At 52.1% G+C, this 20,955-nt stretch overlaps 1 protein-coding gene across 1 annotated transcript; it reads right to left on the reverse strand.

The window, feature by feature from the left end:
- Positions 1-17,619: 17,619 nt before the first annotated feature.
- On the reverse strand, positions 17,620-19,868 carry LOC129147221 (uncharacterized). The gene is made up of 2 exons (XM_054708507.1): positions 18,548-19,868; positions 17,620-18,427 (listed from the first exon to the last, which is right to left on the reverse strand). Exons 1-2 carry the CDS (start codon positions 19,656-19,658, stop codon positions 17,874-17,876), a joined length of 1,665 nt encoding a protein of 554 aa, XP_054564482.1. The 5' UTR covers positions 19,659-19,868; the 3' UTR covers positions 17,620-17,873.
- Positions 19,869-20,955: the final 1,087 nt, after the last annotated feature.

Here is a 20,955-nt window from a genome sequence, read left to right on the forward strand (position 1 = left end):
GGTCTCTTATAGATTGAGTCTTGGCTCTGAATTCTTTCCTAGCCAGAACTCAAGTACTGAGGCTGGTGAACCCAGGTCTGGTCTGAACCCACCTGTCTGACAGCTAGTGACTTTCCCCCACTGCCAACAAATATAATTGATGAGTGATCTCCTCAGGTTCACTTCTGAGTGAATACACATAACTAGCCGATTTTCGTATCAATTGGGGGACCGTTAAAACAATTTATTCAGAATTTAGCATTCCTGATCTCAAGAAGATCACTACATTAGAGATGTCAACTTATGACAATAATAATAACTTGGGTAATATATTTTTTAATCCAGGTAGGTTTTGATTTTGTAATAATAAAAAGCTTGTTTAATAAACTACATACTTAACAAAAAATAATTAAAGCTAGAAGTTAAAAGAACATTGAGGGAGAGTCCTTTTTTTAATGCACTCTAAATAAATTGTTTCATATACTAATAAAACAATTCAAGAAAATTACTTCATCAACCTCTCTTATTACTAACAAATTCTAATAAATCAGGCAAACGTTGGCCTAAATGCCAGGTGCTGGTCTGGGAATCTTTGGGGCCACCTGGCTGCTGGCTAGGCCCTTGATTGGCATTGCTCTCATGGGTGGTACCATAGCGGTAAGTGGCCCTGTGGTCATTGATGGTGATTTGGACACACAGGGCCTCTCCCTGGTGGTGCTGGACCCGGCTTGCTGTGCACTGGCGGTGAAGGGTATGGGCTTCTCCGGGCCGGTTGTCAGCAGGACCTTGCCCACCACGCTGAGTTCACTGTCCTCTGCCGAAGGGCAACCTTGCCTCCCGTGTTGCCAGCATCGCACTGCTGGCCCTGGTTGTCTCCCTGCTTGCCAGCTCCCTACTGGAAGGCAGGCTGGGTTGGTGTCTGCTTTGACAGGACCCCATCAGATGTCTGGTTTGGCTCACTCGGTTCCAGGTGTGAGCTGTCTGATGTGGCTGTCTCCCTCAGTGCCAGGGACCTACCACGTGTCAGGGTTGGTTCTCAGGGCGGGCTGGCATTGAAAGTTGCCTCCACTTCTTTGCGCTCTCCACACTCACACAATCCCTCTCCACACAACAATGTACAAAACAACAAATCACACTCCACTGCCACCAACTCTTGCTGTTCATTCTCACACCAACACTTGATCTCTACTCACACAAATTGCTCTGCACTCACACACAACACCTCCTCTTCACCCAAAAAAGGACTCTCCACTCTTCCACCAATGCTGTCTATTTGCGTTCACCCCAGTGAGTGCTTGAGTGTTGGGATGGAGTCTGGGCTGTATCAGTTGTTTCCCTTCAACAATGAAGTGCTGACTCCACTGCTGCTGCTGATGTGGTGGCCTTTGGTGTCACAAGGGGATTCTGTTGGCCCGAAGCTCCCTGATCACCTGGGACTGGGCTACCAAGTCCTCGTGGGGCCTCCTGCAGTGGCTGTCAGTAGGCAGGTCTGTAGAAGATCCACATCCGGCCCCTCCCTTTCTCTCTCCAATGCTGTGACACCCAGGGCTATTGAGGCTGCCTCCTCTTGAGCTTTCCTGAGCGCCTCCTGGATCATGTGGGTTTCTTGGAATGTTTCTTCTTTTCAATGGATTCTCCGCTCAATGTCTCCACCTGCCACTCATGTTCTTCTCCAGGAGCTGTGTTTTCTATAATGAAGATGGTCTTGCATATTGAGATGCTAACCTTTGTCTCAGTCGTAGTATATTACCACATGGCAGTCCAGAGTTGGTCCGGGATTTCCATATGCCCTTCTATAGTCTGTATCGGTGCCCGTGTGGTGTGCTACCTTGATTTTGGGGTCAGGCTGGATGGGAAACTCTGACCTGAGCAGCAGCCAGGAGGCGTCAGGTATTATCCCACTTGCCTTGTCCTGAGTGGTTGGGATATCAGCCAGGACTCTGATGTTTTCCATCTCCTAGCATCCTGTGGTGGCTGCTCTGGCTTCACGACGGCTGTGAAAGGCAGACATGATGTGGGAGAAATGCCAGAGTCCATTCCCTCTTTGCCCAGTTCCCTGGGCACCACAAGCAAGGAGGTGCTGGCGACAGGCACCCAGCATTGGTGCTGCTGACAGCTCTTTATAGAGAGCTTCCCTGATGACACCGGCTGTGGTTTGAGCTCAGCTTCACCCGTCTGGTGGTCTTTGAAGGGCGAGGTCCTATCCAGGAAGCCTTCAGCAGCACCTGGCTGCTGGCTAGGGTCTTGATGGGAACCGTGCTCATGGGTGGTCCTCTGGTGGGACATGGCCCTGTGGTCCTTGTATGTGATATGCACACAGGTCCTATTCCTGGTGGAGATGCTCCTGGCTCTCTGGGAACTCACAGTGAAGCACATGGACTTCTCAGATCATGTGGATTTCTTGGGAGTGTTTCTTCTTTTCGATGGATTCTCTGCTCAATGCCTCCAAATGCCCCTCATGTTCTTCTCCATTACCTGGGTTTGCCATAATGAAGGTGGTATTGCATAGTGAGATGCTACCTTCGTCTAAGTCTAGCATTTCACCAAATCGTGGTCCTGAATTGGTCCCCGTATTTCCATGCCCTTCTATAGAGTGTAGTAGGGTAGGTGTGGTTTGCCACCTTGGTTTTGGGGTCAGGATGGATGGGGAGCTCTGACCTGAGTAGCTTTGGAAGGTGTTCAGTATTGCCCCTCTTGCCTGGTCTTGAGTGGTTGGGATGTCTGCAACCACAGTGATCTTTTTCATCTCCAGGTGTCCTTTGTTGGCTGCTCAGGCTTGAGGGTGGCTATGGAAGGCAGACATGATGTGGGCGAAATGCCAGAGTCTATTCCCTCCTTGCACAGTTCCTTGGGCACCACAAACAAGAAGGCGCTGGTGACAGGCACCCAGCATTGGTGCTGCTGACAGCTCTTGATAGAGAGCATGCTGATGACAACGGCTGTGGTTTGAGCTCAGTTGCACCTGTCTGATGGTCTTTGAAGAGCCAGGACGTGTCCGTGGAAACCTCAGCAGCACCTGGGTGGTGGCTAAGCCCTTGATGGGCACTGCACTCATGGGTGGTCCTCTTGTGGGAAGTGGCCCTGTGGTCCTTGATGGTGATTTGGACACACAAGGCTTATCCCTGGTGGCACCCTGGGAGTTTGCAGTGAAGCGCGTGTTCCTCTCTAGCCCTGGTGTCAGCAGGCCCTTGCCCACCACGCTGAGCTCACTGTCCTCTGCCCAGGAGCCGTGTTGCCTCCTCTGTTGCCAACTCCCCACTCCTGGCCCAGGTTGGCTTCCTGCTTGCCAGCTCCCTACCGCAATCGTGGTGTGTTGTTGTCCGCCCTGCCATATCCCCATAGAGGTTTGGGTTGGCTCATCGGTGCCACATGTCAACTGTCTGACCTGGCTGTCTCCCTGAGTGCCAGGGACCTACCACCTGTCAGGGTTAGTTCTCAGGACAAGCTGGCACGAAAAGTTGCCTCTGCTTCTTTGTGTTCTCCACACTCACACAATCACTCTCCACACAGTAATCTACACAACAACTAATCACACTCCACTCACACCAATGTTCACTCTCCACAACCACCAATGCTTGTTTTCCAGTCACAGAAATCGCTCCCCATTCACACACAATATACCCTGTTAACTCAAACAAAGGGTTCTCCACTCTTCCACCAATGCTGTCTATTTTCTTTCACCCCAGTGAGTGCATGAGTGTTTGGTTTGGAGGCTGAGGCTCTTATCAGTTGTTTCCCTTCAACACTGAAATGTTGACACCACTGCTGCTGCTCCTGTGGTGGCCTCTGATGTCGCAATCTTGCTCGATTTTCTTGACGCTCCCTGATCCCCTGAGACTGCGCTTCCAATTCCTGGTGGGGCCTCCTGCTGTGGCTGTCAGTGGGCAGATCTGAGGGAAGATCCCCATCTGGCGCCTCCCAAGCCACCTTCCAGTGCCTGGGCCTCCTCTTCTCCCTGGGTCTTTTCTCTTTCAAATGCTGTGGCACAGTGGGCTCATGATGTTGCCTATTCCTGACGTTCCCTGGGCGCCTCTTGGGTAATTTGTGTTTTTTGGTAGTAGTTATTTTCGATGGATTTTTCCCTCAATGTCTCCACCTGCGGCTCCATCTTCTCCTTCTCCAGGAGCTGGGTTTTCAGTAATGAAGCTGGTCATGTTCAGTTGTAGTATCTCACCACACCTTGGTTCACCGTTTGTCCCGACGTTCCCTTCTGTTGTCTGTTTTTGGATCAGTGTGGTTTGGAACCTTTGATTTGGTGTCAGTCTGGATGGGATACTCTGTCCTGAGCAGCGTGTGGAGGCGTCAGGTATTGCCCCTCTTGCCTGGTCCTGAGTGCTGGGGATGTCAGCCACCACTGTGATCTTTTCCGTCTCCAAGTGTTCCTTGTTGGCTGTTCTGTCTTTATGACTGCTAGGGAAGGCAAACGCGATGTGGTGAAAATTCCAGAGTCCATGCCCTCCTTGCCAAATTCGATGGGCACTTCAAGAAAGAGTGAGCTAGTGACAGGCACTTGGCATTGGTTCAGTTGATAGCTCTTTCTGGAGAGCATCCCTGATGGCACCGGCTGGGAGTTTGAGCTTGGCTGAACCACCTGGTAGTATATGGATAGCCAGGTTGTGTCCTGGAAGCCTCAGCGGCACCTGGCTGCTTGCTAGGCCCTTGATGGGCACCGCGATCATGGGTGGTACTCTGGTGGGAAGTGGCCTGGTGGTCCCTGATGGTGATTTGGACACACAGGTCCTATTCACGGTGGCACTGGGCCCGACTCCTTGTACAATGGCAGTAAAGCACGTGGGCTTCTCTAGGCCAGGTGTCAGCAGGCCTTGCCCACCACGCTGAGCTCACTGTCCTCTTCCCAGGAGCAGCCTTGCCTCTCATGTTGGCCAGCTCTCCACTGCTGGTCCATTTGGTTCCATGCTTGCCACCTCACTACCGCTGTGGTTGTGGGTTGGTGTCTGCCCTGCCATGTCCCCATAGAGGTTTGTGTTGGCTCACTAGGTGCCAGGTCTCTGATCTGGCTGTCTCCCTCAGGGCCAAAAACCTGCCTCCGGTCAGGGTTAGTTCTCAGCACAGGCTGGCAGGGAAAGTTGCTCTGCTTCTTTGTGCTCTCCACACTCACACAATCACTGTCCACACAACAGTCTAAACAAAAACAAATCACACTCCACTCTCCCACCAAAGCTCACCCTACCCTCCCACAAAGGCTTGTTCTAGAGTCACAGAAATCGCTCTCCATTCACACACAACACCGCCTATTCACTCAATCAAAGGGCTCCCCACTCTTCCTCCAATGCTATCTATTTGCTTTCACTGTAGTGCGTGCATGAGTGTTGGGATGTGGACCAGGCTGTATCAGTTGTTTCCCTTCAACAATGAAGTGCTGACACCACTGATGCTGCTCCTGTGGTGGCCTCTGGAGTCCCAAGCGGATTCTTTTGGCCTGAAGCTCCCTGATCCCCTGGGACTTCCCTACCAGGTCCTGGCCTATGGTGCCTCCAACAGGGCTTTCAGTAGGCACATCTGAGGGAAGATCAGCATCAGGCGCCACCCAAGCCACCTCCAGCGCTTGTGGCCTCATCTTCTCCACAGGCCTTTCTCTCTCTCAAAGGCTTTGGTACCCTTGGCTCTTGAGGTTGCCTCCTCCTGAGCTTTCCTGAGTGGCTCCTGGATCATGTTGTTTTCTTGGGAGTTTTTCTTCTTTATGATGGATTCTCTGCTCAGTGCCTCCAAATGCCCCTCATGTTCTTCTCCATTACCTGGGTTTGCCATAATGAAGGTGGTATTGCATAGTGAGATGCTAACCTTCGTCTAAGTCTAGCATTTCACCAAATCGTGGTCCTGAGTTGGTCCCAGTATTTCCATATGCCCTTCTGTAGAGTGTAGTAGGGTAGGTGTGGTTTGCCACCTTGGTTTTGGGGTCAGGATGGATGGGGAGCTCTGACCTGAGTAGCTGTGGAAGGCGTTCAGTATTGCCCCTCTTGCCTGGTCTTGAGTGGTTTGGATGTCTGCAACCACAGTGATCTTTTTGTCTCAAGGTGTCCTTTGTTGGCTGCTCTAGCTTGAGGGCGCCTATGGAAGGCAGACATGATGTGGGCGAAATGCCAGAGTCCATTCCCTCCTTGCCCTGTTCCCTGGGCACCACAAACAAGAAGGCGCTGGTGACAGGCACCCAGCATTGGTGCTGCTGACAGCTCTTGATAGAGAGCATGCTGATGACAACGGCTGTGGTTTGAGCTCAGTTGCACCTGTCTGATGGTCTTTGAAGAGCCAGGATGTGTCCGTGGAAACCTCAGCAGCACCTGGGTGGTGGCTAAGCCCTTGATGGGCACTGCACTCATGGGTGGTCCTCTTGTGGGAAGTGGCCCTGTGGTCCTTGATGGTGATTTGGACACACAAGGCTTATCCCCGGTGGCACTCTTCCTGGCACCCTGGGAGTTTGCAGTGAAGCGCGTGTTCCTCTCTAGCCCTGGTGTCAGCAGGCCCTTGCCCACCACGCTGAGCTCACTGTCCTCTGCCCAGGAGCCGTGTTGCCTCCTCTGTTGCCAACTCCCCACTCCTGGCCCAGGTTGGCTTCCTGCTTGTCAGCTTTCTACCGCAGTCGTGGTGTGTTGTTGTCTGCCCTGCCATGTCCCCATAGAGGTTTGGATTGGCTCACTCGGTGCCCGGTGTCAGCTGTCTGACCTGGCTGTGTCCCTCAGTGCCAGGGACCTACCACCTGTCAGGGTTGGTTCTCAGGACAAGATGGCATGGAAAGTTGCCTCCGCTTCTTTGTGCTCTCCACACTCACACAATCACTCTCCACACAATAATCTACACAACAGCTAATCACACTCCACTAGCACCAACTCTCGTTGCACTCGCACCAATGCTCACTCTCCACTCCCACCAATGCTTGTTCTCTAGTCAAAGAAATCGTTCCCCACTCAAACACAATATACCCTGTTAACTCAAACAAAGGGCTCTCCACTCTTCCACCAATGCTGTCTATTTGCCTTCACCCCAGTGAGTGCATGAGTGTTGGGATGGAGGCCAGGGCTGTATCAGTTGTTTCCCTTCAACAATGAAATGTTGACACCACTGCTGCTGCTCCTGTGGTGGCCTCTGATGTCGCAATCTTGCTCGATTTTCCTGAAGCTCCCTGTTTCCCTGAGACTGCGCTTCCAATTCCTGGTGGGGCCTCCTGCTGTGGCTGTCAGTGGGCAGGTCAGAGGGAAGATCCCCATCACCCGCCTCACAAGCCACCTTCAAGTCCGGGGGCCTCCTCTTCTCCCTGGGTCTTTTCTCTTTCAAATGCTGTGGCACCCTGGGATCTTGAAGTTGCCTCCTCCTGATCTTCCCTGGGCGCCTCCTGAGTCCGTTGGGTTTCTTGGTAGCAGTTCTTCTCTATGGTTTCTCCCCTCACTGTCTCCATGTGAGGCTCCATCTTCTCCTTCTCCAGGAGCTGGGTTTTCGGTAATGAAACTGGGCATGTACAGTCATACCATCTCACCACACCTTGGTTCAGAGTTGGTCCCAACGTTCCCTTCTGTTGTCTATACTGGGGCGGGTGTGGTTTGCCATCTTGGTTGGGGTCAGGCTGGATGGGAAACTGTGACCTGAGCAGCGTGTGGAGGAGTCAGGTATTGCACCTCTTGACTTGTCCTGAGTGGTGGGGATGTCAGCCGCCACTGTGATCTTTTCCTTCTCCTCGTGTTCTTTGTTGGCTGTTCTGGCTTAATGACCGCTAGGGAAGACAGACGAAAGTTGGGGAAAATTCTAGAGTCCATGCCTTCCTTGCCAAATTCTCTGGCACTTAAGCAAGAATGTGCTGGTCTCAGGCACTTGGCATTGGTGAAACTGATAGCTCTTTATGGAGAGTGTCCCTGATGGCACCAGCTGGAGTTTGAGCTCGGCTGCACCCATCTGGTGGTCTAAGAAGAGCCAGGTTGTGTCCTGGAAGCCTAAGGGTCACTTGGCCGCTGGCTAGGCCCTTGATGGGCACCGAGCTGTGTGTCCAAATCACCATCAAGGATCACAGGGCCACTTTCCACTGCTCCTGTGGTGGCCTCGCATGTCGAAATCTCATTATGTTTGCCTGAAACTCCCTGATCCCCTGGCACTGCTCTTCCAATTCCTAATGAAGCCTCCTGCTTTGGCTGTCAGTGGGCAGGTCTGAAGGAAAATGCCCATCTGGCACCTCCCAAGCCACCTTCCAGGTCTGGGTCCTCCTCTTCTCCCTGGGCCTTTTGTCTTTCAAATGCTGTGGCACCCTGGGCTCTTTAAGTTGCCTCCTCCTGATCGTCCCTGGGCGCCTCATGGGTCACTTGGGTTTCTTGGTAATAGTTCGTTTCGATGGTTTCTCCCCCCACTGGCTCCATGTGAGGCTCCATTTTCTCCTTCTCCAGGAACTGGGCTTTCAGTAATGAAGCTGGACATGTTCAGTCATAGCATCGCTCCACATCTTGGTTCAGAGTTGGTCCCAATATTCCCTCCTGTTGTCCATACTGTGGCAGGTGTGGTTTGCCATCTTGGTTGGGGTCAGGCTGGATGGGAAACTCTGACCTGAGCAGCGTGTGGAGGCGTCAGGTATTGCACCTCTTGACTTGTCCTGAGTGGTGGGGATGTCAGCCACCCCTGTGTTCTTTTCCGTATCCACGTGTTCTTTGTTGGCTGTTCTGGTTTTGTGATCGCTAGGGAAGACAGATGTCAGTTGGGGAAAATTCCAGATTCCATGCCCTGCTTGCCAAATTTGCTGGCACTTCAAGCAAGAATGCGCTGGTCACAGGCACTTGGCATTGGTGAAAATGATAGCTGTTTATGGAGGGCATCCCTGATGGCACCCGCTGGGGTTTGAGCTCAGCTGCACCCATCTGGTGGTCTATGAAGAGCCAGGTTGTGTCCAGGAAGCCTCAGCGGCACCTTGCTGCTGTCTAGAGCCTTGATGGGCAACGCGCTCCTGGGTGGTACTCTGATGGGAAGTGGCCATGTGGTCCTTGATGGTGATTTGGACACACAGGTCCTATCCCCGGTGGCACTGGACCTGGCTCCTTGTGCGCTGGCAGTGAAGCACGTGGGCTTCTCTAGCCCTGGTGTCAGCAGGCCCTTGCCCACCACGCTGAGCTCACTGTCCTCTTCCTAGGAGCAGCCTTGCCTCCCGTGTTGCCAGCTACCCCACTGCTGGTCCAGGTTGGTTTTCTACTTGCCAGCTCCCTACCGTAGTTGGGGTTGGTTGGTGTCTGCCCTGCCATGTCCCCATAGAGGTTTGGGTTATCTCACTTGGTGCCAGGTGTCAGCTCTCTGACCTGGTTGTCTCCCTCAGTTCCAGGGACCTACCACCTGTCAGGGTTGATTCTCAGGATAGGCTGGCATGGAAAGTTGACTCCTCATCTTTGTGCTCTTTGCAATCACAAAATCACCCTGCACACAGTAATCTACACAACAAATCACACTCCCCTCACACCCACTCTCATTCTGCACAACCACCACGCTTGCTCTCCACTCCCACCAATGCTTGTTCTCCAGTCACAGAAATCGCTCCCTATTTCACACACAACACCCCCTATGAACTCAAACAAAGGGCTCTCCCCTCTTCCACCAATGCTGTCTCTTTGCTTTCACCCCAGTGAGTGCATGAATGTTGGGATAGAGGCCGAGGCTCTATCAGTTGTTTCCATTCAACAATGAAGTGCTGACTCCTCTGCTGCTGTTTCTGTGGTGACCTCTGGTGGTGTTCCAAGTGGATTCTGTTTGCTGAAGCTCCCTGATCCTCTGGGACTGCGCTTCCAAGAACTGGTAGGGTGTCTTGCTCTGGCTGTCAGTGGGCAGGTCTGAGGGAAAAATCCCTATCTGGCGCCTCCCAAGCCACCTTCCAGGCCTGGGCCCTCCTCTTCTGCCTGGGCCTTTTCTCTTTCAAATGCTGTGGCACCCTGGGCTCCTGAAGTTGCCTCCTCCTGAGCTTCCCTGGGTGCCTCCTGATCCTTTTGGGTTTCTTTGTAGCAGTTCTTTTCGATGGTGTCTCCCCTCACTGCCTCCATGTACAGCTCCATCTCTCCTCTAGGAGCTAGGTTTTGAGTATAGAAGCTGGTCATGTTGAGTCGTAGCATCTTAGCACACCTTGGTTCAGAGTTGGTCCCAAGGTTCCCTTCTGTCGTCTATACTGTGGCAGGTGTGGTTTCCCATCTTGGTTTTGGGGTCAGGCTGGATGGGAACTCTGATCTGAGCAGCAGGTGGAGGTGTCAGGTATTGCCCCTCTTGGCTGGTCCTGAGTGGTTGGGATGTCAGCCACCACTGTGGTCTCTTCCACTCTACATGTCCTATGTTGGTTGCTCTGACTTGAGGGAGGCTATGGAAGGCAGACATGATGTGGGGCAAATGCCAGAATCCATTTCCTCCTTGCCCAGTTCCCTGGGCACCACAAGCAAGAAGGTGCTGGTGACAGGCACCCAGCATCGGTGCTGCTGAGAGATCTTGATAGAGAGGGTCCCTGATGACACCGGCTGTCGTTTTATCTCAGTTGCACCCGTCTGGTGGTCTTTGAAGAGTCAGTTTGTGTCCGGGAAGCCTCACCGGCACCTGGCTGCTGGCTAGGCCCTTGATGGGCACCGCGCTGTGTGTCCAAATCACCATCAAGGATCACAGGGCCACTTCCCACTGCTCCTGTGATGGCCTCTCATGTTGAAATTTCATTATGTTTGCCTGAAACTCCCTGATCCCCTGGTACTGCCCTTCCAATTCCTGATGAAGCCTCCTGCTGTGGCTGTCAGTGGGCAGGTCTGAAGGAAAATGCCCATCTGGCACCTCCCAAGCCACCTTCCAGTTCTGGGTCCTCCTCTTCTCCCTGGGCCTTTTCTGTTTCAAATGCTGTAGCACCCTGGGCACTTGAAGTTGCCTCCTCCTGATCGTCCCTGGGCGCCTCATGGGTCACTTGGGTTTCTTGGTAATAGTTCGTTTCGATGGTTTCTCCCCACTGGCTCCACGTGAGCCTCCATCTTCTCCTTCTGTAGGAGATGGGTTTTCAGTAATGAAGCTGGACATGTTCAGTGGTAGCATCTCACCACACCTTGGTTGTTAGTTGGTCCCAACGTTCCCTTCTGTTGTCTATACGGGGGCAGGTGTGGTTTGGCATCTTGGTTGGGGTTTGGTTGGATGGGAAACTCTGACCTGAGCAGCTTGTGGAGGCTTCAGGTATTGCACCTCTTGACTTGTCCTGAGTGGTGGGGATGTCAGCCACCACTGTGATCTTTTCCGTCTCCACGTGTTCTTTGTTGGCTGTTCTGGTTTTGTGATCGCTAGGGAAGACAGACGTCAGTTGGGGAAAATTCCAGAGTCCATGCCCTGCTTGCCAAATTCGCTGGCTCTTCAAGCAAGAATGCACTGGTTACCAGCACCCCGCAGTGGTGCTGCTGACAGTTTTTGATGTAGAAAGTCCCTGATGACACCGGCTGTGGTTTGAGCTCAGTTGCACCCATCTGGTGGTCTATGAAGAGCCAGTTTGTGTCCGGGAACCCTCAGCGGCACCTTGCTGCTGTTTAGACCCTTGATGGGCAACGCGCACCTGGGTGGTACTCTGATGGGAAGTGGCCCTGTGGTCCTTGATGGTGATTTGGACACACAGGTCCTATCCCCGTTGGCACTGGACCTGGCTCCTTGTGCGCTGGCAGTGAAGCACGTGGGCTTCTCTAGTCCTAGTGTCAGCAGGCCCTTGCCCACCATGCTGAGCTCACTGTCCTCTTCCCAGGAGCAGCCTTGCCTTCCGTTTTGCCAGCTACCCCACTGCTGGTCCAGGTTGGCTTCCTGCTTGCCAGCTCCCTATCGTAGTCGGGGTGGGTTGGTTTCTGCCCTGCCATGTCCCCATAGAGGTTTGGGTTGGCTCACTTGGTGCCCGGTGTCAGCTCTCTGACCTGGTTGTCTCCCTCAGTTCCGGGGACCTACCACCTGTCAGGGTTGGTCTCAGGATAGGCTGGCATGGAAAGTTGACTCCTCATCTTTGTGCTCTTTGCAATCACATAATCACCCTGCACACAGTAATCTACACAACAAATCACACTCCCCTCACCCCACTCTCATTCTGCACAACCACCACGCTCGCTCTCCACTCCCACCTGTGCTTGTTCTCCAGTCACAGAAATCGCTCCCTATTCACACATAACACCCCCTGTGAATTCAAACAGAGGGCTCTCCCCTCTTCCACCAATGCTGTCTCTTTGCTTTCGCCCCAGTGAGTGCATGAGTGTTGGGTTTGGAGGCTGAGGCTGTATCAGTTGTTTCCCTACAACAATGAAGTGCTGACTCCACTGCTGCTGTTTCTGTGGTGGCCTCTGGTGTTCCAAGTGGATTCTCTTTGCCTGAAGCTCCCTGATCCCCTTGGACTTGCTTCCAAGACATGGTGGGACCTCTTGCTGTGGCTGTCAGTGGGCAGGTCTGCGGGAAGATCCCCATCTGGCGCCTCCCAAGCCACCTTCCAGGCCTGGGGCCTCCTCTTCTGCCTGGGCCTTTTCTCTTTCAAATGCTGTGGCACCCTGGGCTCCTGAAGTTGCCTCCTCCTGAGTTTCCCTGGGTGCCTCCTGAGCCTTTTGGGTTTCTTTGTAGCAGTTCTTCTCTATGGTTTCTCTCCTCTCTGCCTCCATGTGCAGCTCCATCTCTCCTTCTCAGGAGCTGGGTCTTGAATATAGAAGCTGGTCATGTTGAGTCGTAGCATCTCACCACACCTTGGTTCAGAGTTGGTCCCAAGGTTCCCTTCTGTCGTCTATACTGTGGCAGGTGTGGTTTGCCATCTTGGTTGGGGTCAGGCTGGATGGGAAACTCTGACCTGAGCAGCGTGTGGAGGCGTCAGGTATTGCACCTCTTGACTTGTCCTGAGTGGTGGGGATGTCAACCACCACTGTGATCTTTTTTGTCTCCTTGTGTTCTTTGTTGGCTGTTCTGGCTTTGTGATTGCTAGGGAAGACAGATGTCAGTTGGGGAAAATTCCAGAGTCCATGCCCTGCTTGCCAAATTCGCTGGCACTTCAAGCAAGAATGCGCTGGTGACCGGCACCCAGCATTGGTGCTGCTGACATGTTTTGATGGAGAAAGTCCCTGATGACACCGGCTTTGGTTTGAGCTCTGTTGCACCCCTCTGATGGTCTTTGAAGTGCCAGGACGTGTCCAGGAGGTCTCATCAGCACCTGGGTGCTGGCTAAGCCCTTGATGGGCACCGCACTCATGGGTGGTCCTCTGGTGGGAAGTGGCCCTGTGGTCCTTGATGGTGATTTGGACACACAGGGCCTATCCCCGGTGGCACGGTGCCCTGCCCCCTTGGAGTTTGCAGTGAAGCGCGTGTTCTTCTCTAGCCCTGGTGTCAGCAGGCCCTTGCCCACCATGTTGAGCTCACTGTCCTCTGCGCAGGAGCAGTCTTGCCTCCAGTGTAGCCAACTCCCCACTCCTGGCCCAGATTGACTTCCTGCCTGTCAGCTCCCTACTGCAGTCGGGGCAGGTTGTTTGCCTTTCCATGTCCCCTTTGAAGTTTGCGTTGGCTCACTTTGTGCCAGGTGTCAGCTGTCTGACCTGGCTATATCCCTCACTGTGAGGGAGCTACCACCTGTCACAGTTGGTTCTCAGGACAGGATGGCACGGAAAGTTGCCTCTCCTTCTTTGTTCTCTCCACACTCACAATCACTCTCCACACAGTAATCTACACAACAAATCATACTCCACTCACACCAACACACGCTCTCCACTCTCAAACCAATGCCTGCTCTGCACTGCTACCAACGTTTGTTTTCCAGTCACAGAAATCACTCGCCAATCACACACACCATCGCCTATTCACTCAAAGGGCTCTCCACTCTTCCACCAATGCTGTACATTTGCTTTCACCCCAGTGAGTGCATGAGTGTTGGGATGGAGGCCTGGGCTGTATCAGTTGTTTCCCTTCAACAATGAACTCTTGACACCACTGCTGCTGCTCCTGTATTGACCTCTGTTGTGACAAGTGGATTCTGTTGGCCTAAAGCTCCCTGATCCCCTGGGACTGCCCTGCCAATTCCAGATGGGTCTTCCTGCTGTGGCTGTCAGTTGGCAGGTCAGAGGGAAGATCCCCATCAGGCGCCTCCCAAGTCACCTCACATGAGTGGGGATCATCTTCTTCCTGGGCCTTTCTCTCTTTCAAATGCTGTGGCACACAGGGCTTATGATCCTGCCTCTTCCTGAGCTAATTTGGGCGCTTCCTGGGTCATTTGTGTTTCTTGGTAGCAGTTCTTTTCTATGGATTCTCCCCTCACTGCCACCACGTCTCCATCTTCTCCTTCTCCAGGATCTGGGTTTTCAGTATTGAAGCTGGTCATGTTCAATCGTAGTATCTCCCCAAACCTTGGTTCAGAGTTGGACCCAACATTCCCTTCTGTTGTCCATAGTGGGGCTGGTGTGGTTTGCCACCTTGGTTTTGGGGTCAGGCTGTATGGGAAACTGTGACCTGAGCAGCTGGTGGAGGCGTCACTTATTTGCCCTCCTTGCCAGATCCTGAGAAGTTTGGATGTCAGCCACCACTGTGATCTTTTCTGTCTTGAGGTGTCCTTTTATGGCTGCTCGGCTTGAGGGCAGCTATGGAAGGCTGATGTCATGTGGGGGAAATGCCAGAGTCCATGCCCTCATTGCCCAGTTCGCTGGTCTCCACAAGCAAGAAGCCCCTGGTGACAGGCAACGGTATTGGTGCAGTTGTGAGCTCTTTATGGTGAGCATCCCTGATGACAGTGTCTTTGGTTTGAGCTCAGCTGCACCCATCTGGTGTTCTAGGAAGAGCCAGGTTGTGTCCAGGGAAGCCTCAGTGGCACCTGGCTGCTGGCTATCCCCTTGATGGGCACCACCTTCATGCGTGGTAATCTGGTAAGTATTCGCTCTGTGGTCCTTGATGGTTATTTAGACACACGTGGCCTATCCCCAGTGGCATTGTACCCTGCTCCCTGGGCATTGGCATTGAAGCCCATGAGCTTCTCTAACCCGGGTGTCAGCAGACCCTTGCCCACCACGCTGAGCTCACTCTCCTCTGCCCAGTGGTAGTCTTGCCTCCCGAGTTGCCAGCTCTCCACTGCTGGTCCAGGTTGGCTCTCGACTTGTCAACTCCCTGGACACAACCTGGGATGTGTTGGTGTCCACCGTTGCCATGTCCCCTCCAGAGCTCTGGGTTGGCTCACTCAGTGCCAGGTGTCAGCTCTCTGAACTCGCTGTCCTCCTCAGTACCAGGGACCTGCAACCTGTCCGGATTGGTTCTCAGGACTGGTTGGTACGGAAAGTTGCCTCTTCATCTTTGTGTTCTCCACACTCACACAATCACTCTCCACACAACAATCTGCAACAACAACAAATCACACTCACTCACAGCAACACTTGCTCTCTACTCTCACACCAAAGCTTCCTCTCCACTCTGATAGCAAAGCTTGCTCTCCACTCTTTCATCAACGCTAGCTCTCCACTCTCACAGGAATCTTCGCTCTCCAGTCTCACACCAATCCTTGCTCTCCACTCAAGCAAATCGTTCCCTACTCCCAACTCTCGCTTTTCACTCACGCTGAGGACCCTCTACTCTTACACCAATGCTCTCTATTTGCTTTCACTGCAGTTGAGTGCATGAGCCTGGCCAGTGTACCTTCTATTTTATTTTAGTTTTAAAATACATTTTACTGATTTTTTTTTTATAAAGGTGAAGGGAGAGGGAGAGAGAGTTAGAAACATAGATGAAAGAGAATCATCAATCAGCGGTCTACTGCACACCCTGTACTGGGGATGTGCTGCAACCAGTGTACATGCACTGGACTGGAATCAAACCTGGGACCCTTGAGGCCGCAGGTCAATGCTGTACCCACTGAGGTAACCAGTTAGGGCAGTGTTCCTCCTATCATAGTTGCACCCCCATTGTGTCCAGCTGGAGGGGTGGAGCCAACTGACATCATAAGTGGGCTGTGGCTGTTGTTATGGGAACATTTTACTTGAAGTAATTTTCTGAAGTTCCTGTGGGGGCTTGGCCACCCTTACATTTAGCCCCATAGATGGGCTTTGAGTTCTGGGTTCCTCTTCAGCTTAAGCCATGTCTAGGTGATGCTGCACTAGGACTCCAACCCGCCATTGGGCCTCCAGGTCTTGTTGCTGGATCTTAGCTTTCTTCTTCTCTCCTATAGTGCCACATTCAGTGACTTTCCACACCACCCTGTTTTCTCTTTCTTGAATATTTATAAGTTGTTTGGGGCATCTCTAAGTCTTCTAACCACCTCCTTAGAAAAGTGGAACCTCCTCAAAGGCCAAAACTCGACACTAAAATGGATAAACTATAGCATATGCATAAAATTGAAATCTGAATGAATTAGAATTAGTTATTAATGAGAATAACTCTTACAAACCCGAACAAATAAAGCAAGAAAAATATATGGTGTGATATAATTCTACAGTATCAATAGGGACACATATACATGTGTAGTAAAAGGGTAAGGAAATACATGGGTAAAACACCTAATCCAAGTAAGTGGTTATCTTTAGAGCAAGGAATTGAGACATGTGACTACCAGGCAGTGACAGGGAATTCAATTCTAGAGTCTTTTAAAGGACTAGGGAAAATCCCACAAAAGTTATCATCTGAGAACTCTCAGCTGCCAATACTTCCAGCATCTGGGGGAATGTGTGTTCCTATCCCCAGTGGGGATAGGGAGGGGCACCACAGAACCCAATAAATCCTTGGTTCCCAGACCATATCGTATGCCAGACAAAATAATTCATACTCTCCATGAAGCTCTTTTCCATCTTGTATCCTTCAGTATGGACATATTTTCTTAATTTTCACATATTACCTACTAGAGTCCCGGTGCATGAAATTCATGCATGCGGCATGGGGGGTGTGTCCCTCAGCCCTGCTGCACCCTATCCAATGTAGGACCCCCAAGGGATGTCCAATCCCTCTAATAATCCAGGACTGCTGCTTCCCAACCCCTTGCCTATCTGCCTGCCTGCCTGATTGCCCCTAACCTCTCCCCTGTCAGTCCTATTGCCCCTGTCCTCCCCTGGTGGCCTGTTTACTCCTAACTGCCCTCCCCTCCTGACCTGGTTGCCCCCAACTACCCTCCCCTGCTGGCTCGATCACCCCTAACTTCTCTCCCTTGCCAGCCTGGTTTCCTCTAACTGTCCTCCCTTGTCGGCCTGATCACCCCTAACTGCCCTCCCTCCCCTGCTGGCCTGGTTTCTCCTAACTGTCCTTCTCTGGAGGCCTGGTGCCCCCCAACTGCACTCCCCTACTGGCCTGATTGGTTCCAACTGCCCTCTCCTGTGGCCATCATGTGATGGTCATACTCCATTAGGATGTTCTCTTGTGTTGTACCAATTGGGGAATGATTAAAGCAATTTATTCAGAATTTAGCCTGCCCGGTCTCAAGAATCATCTTCATTAGAGATGTTAATTTGTGACAATACATCCAAGTAGGTTTTATTTTTTTAATAATAAAAAACATGTTTAATAAACTGGATACTTAACAAAAAATAAAACTAGAAGGGAAAAGAACATTGAGGGAGAGTCCTTTTTTAATGCACTCTAAGTTAATTTCATATACCAAAAAACCAATTCAAGAAAATAATTTCAAAAGTTTTTTATTACAATTTCAAATAAATCAGGCAAACAATGGCATAAATGCAAAATAAAATAAAATAGGATAAAATGAAATAATCAGGCAAACAATGGCATAAATGCAAAATAAAATAAAATAAAATAGGATAAAATGAAATAAAGTCTATTCTACATTACTAATTCTATAAAAATGTCTATAAAAACAACTGGAACAAACAACTGGAACAAGCTAATTAAAACATCAAAGGAAAAGAAAATACCTAATCTAGAGTGAAACAAAAGTTTTCGTAAGCAAGTGTATGCAACACCTAGAAATGGTTGCACTAGTCCTGGAATTACTGTGCATCAGTCTTGGGGTGGGGTGAAGAGGTTCCAGGGGTCTTTGGAGGACTGCGTTGTCCTGGAGGTCTTGGTTGTACCACAAGTCGGGGTTGTATGGCAGGTCTGGGTTGTGCAGGCGGTCTGGGTTGTAGCAGAGGTCGAAGTTGTGCGGGCGGTCGAGGTTGGGCTGGTGGTCGAGGTTGAATTAGAGGTCGAAGGTGTGCAGGAGGTCGAGGTTGGGCTGGAGGTCGGGGTTGGGACAGAGGGCGAAGTTGTACAGGAGGTCGAGGTTGGGTAGGTGGATGAGGTTGTGCCCTAGGATGAGGTTGTGATGGAGGGGGAGGTTGTAATGGTGTTCGAGGCTGTGCAGTAGGGCGAGGTTGTGAGGGAGGCCGGGGAGGTATTAACTGTTGACCTTCCACCAGGAAATAGTGATACCACTGATGTTGTTGTTCCGGTGGCCTCTGGTGTCGCAGTCGAGACCTATCTTGCCGAAGCTCCCCGGCCCCCCGCGAGTGTTCTGCTAAGGTGTGGCGGGGCCTTGCACTCTCGGTGGGCAGGTCTGGGTCTGCGGGAAGCTCACCATTAGGCACCTCCCCAGCCACCCCCGGGGCCCGGGGTCTTCTCCCTGGGCCTTTCTTTCCAAACCCTGTGGCACCCAGGGCTCTTGAGGCTGCCTCCTCCTTACCTTTCCTGATCGCCTCCTGCACCTCCTGGGCTTGTTTGGAGCAGTTCTTTATGGCCTCGCCCTTCACTCCCTCCACCTGCGGCTGCGGCTTCTTTTCTGTCCCCTGAGTTTGGTTCGATGAAAGTGGTCGGGCAAACTGGGATGCAATTTTCTGCCTGAGCCTTAACATTGCTCCACATCTTGGCCTATCATTAGTCCCCGGGTTGTCAGGTTCCCTGCGGTGGTACATCGTGGGGCGGGTGTGGCTCCCCAACTGGGTTTGGGGGTCACGGTGGGTGGGTATCGCTGACCTGAGAGGACGCTGGGCGGCGTCCTCTATTTCCCCTGTTCCCTGGTCATCAGGGGCTTGGTTGACAGCGACCACTCCATGGTTTTCCGTCTCCATGGCTTCCTGTGGTGGGTTTGTGGTGGGTAGGGCGGGCAGCAGGGATGTGGGGGTGCTGGGCACCACCTTCAGGAATTGGCTGGCGTCAGGAACCCGGCTTTGGTGCAGCTGGCACGTTTGGATGTTAAAAGTGCCTGGTGACAAGGGCTGGGGTGTTAAGTCAGCTGCACCCAGTTGTCGGTCTTGGTCGAGCCAGTTCCTGGCCCGGAAAGCCTTCCGCGGCACCTGGCTGATGGCCAGCCCCTTGATGGGCCGCGGCGTTATGGGGGGGACTCTGGCGGGAAGTGGCCCTGTGGTCCTGGAGTGACATTTGGACACACAGGGCCTCTCCCCGGTGGTGCTGGACTCGGCTCCCTGGGCAGCGAAGCGGGTGGGCTCCTCGGGGCCAGGTGTCAGCAGGCCCTTGCCCACCACGCTGATGTCACAGTCCTCTGCCCAGGGGCAGCCTTGCCTCCCACCTTGCCAGCTCCCCACTCCGGGCCCAGGCTGGCTCCCGACTTGCCGGGTTCCTACCCCAGTTGAGGCGAGTTGGTGTCCGCCCTGCCCGGTCTCTGCAAGCTGTCCATGCTGGCTCCCCCGCAGCCAGGTCCCCACCAGAGGTCCAGCTTGGCTTCCTCGGTGGCAGGTGCCAAGGGCCTGTCCTGGATGACGCCTTTGTTGCCCGTGTCCTCCAGCCTGTCCGAGGTGGATTTCAGGACAGGCTGGCATGGACCGTTGTCTCCGCATGTTGATGAATTTCGCACTCACACACACAATCACACAAACAGTCTCTCTCCACAACAGCAAATCACACTCCACTCACACTTCACTGACACACAACACAACACAACACAACACACACACACACACACACACACACACACACACACCCTCCACTCACTCTTCACTCAAATATCTCTCCACTCAAATAGCTCTCACTCTTTCTCTAACACAGTCTAGGCGCATTCACCGCAGTGAATAACAGAGCAGGGCCAGTGCGCCTCCTTTTATAGGTGCACCTCACTGTGACCAGGCGGAGGGGCGGAGCCCACTGGCATCATAAGTGGGCCTTGGGGCGGAGCCCGCTGGCATCATAAGTGGGCTTTGGGGCGGAGCCCGCTGGCATCATAAGTGGGCTTTGGGGCGGAGCCCGCTGGCATCATAAGTGGGCTTGTGCCTCAGTGTGCCCTTTGGTGTGAGTCTGTTGGTGCATGTCTGTTGGTGTAGGGAACATTTTTCTTGAAACAATTTTTTTTAATTCCTAATACCAGCTTGGCCTCTCTTAGATTTATCCCCGTAGATGGGCCCTGAGGTCCGAGTTCCTGTGACCTGAAGGAGCGCCTACGTGATGCCTCACTGGCACTCCAACCCGCCATTGGGCCTCAAGGTCTTGGTCTTGGACCTTAGCTTTCTTCTTCTTGCTTTCTTCTCTCCTCCTATAGTGCCACATTCACTGCCTTTCCACACCACCCTGTCCTTCTCTTTCTTGTATATTTATCAGTTGTTTGGGACATCCCTAAATGTTCCAACCACTCCTTAGAAAAGTGGAACCTCCTCAAAGGCAAGGACTCAACACAAAAATGGATAAACTATAGCATATGCATAAAATTGAAATGTAAATGAATTAGAATTAGTTATTAATGAGAATAACTCTTAGAAACATGAACAAATAAAGGAAGAAGAATATATGGTGTGATATAATTCAACATTATCATTAGGGACATGTATACACGTGTAGTAAATGGTTAAAGAAATACACGGGAATGCAAAACCCCCAATCCAAGTAAGTGGTTATCTTTGGAGCAAGGAATTGAGACATCCAGTATGTGACTTACCAGGCCACAGTGACAGGGAATTTAATTCTAGAGTCTTTTAAAGGACTAGGGAAAATCCCAGAAAAGTAATCATCTGAGAACTCTCAGCTGTCCATGCTTCCCGCACCGGGAATGGGTGTTCCTATCCTGCAGTGGGGATGGAGAGAGGCACCACAGAACCCAGTAAATCCTTGGTTCTCAAACATGCCTGCACATTCGAATCACCTGAG

This window comes from Eptesicus fuscus, chromosome 19, assembly GCF_027574615.1.
Source record: "Eptesicus fuscus isolate TK198812 chromosome 19, DD_ASM_mEF_20220401, whole genome shotgun sequence".
Classification (NCBI taxonomy): Eukaryota; Metazoa; Chordata; class Mammalia; order Chiroptera; family Vespertilionidae; genus Eptesicus; species Eptesicus fuscus.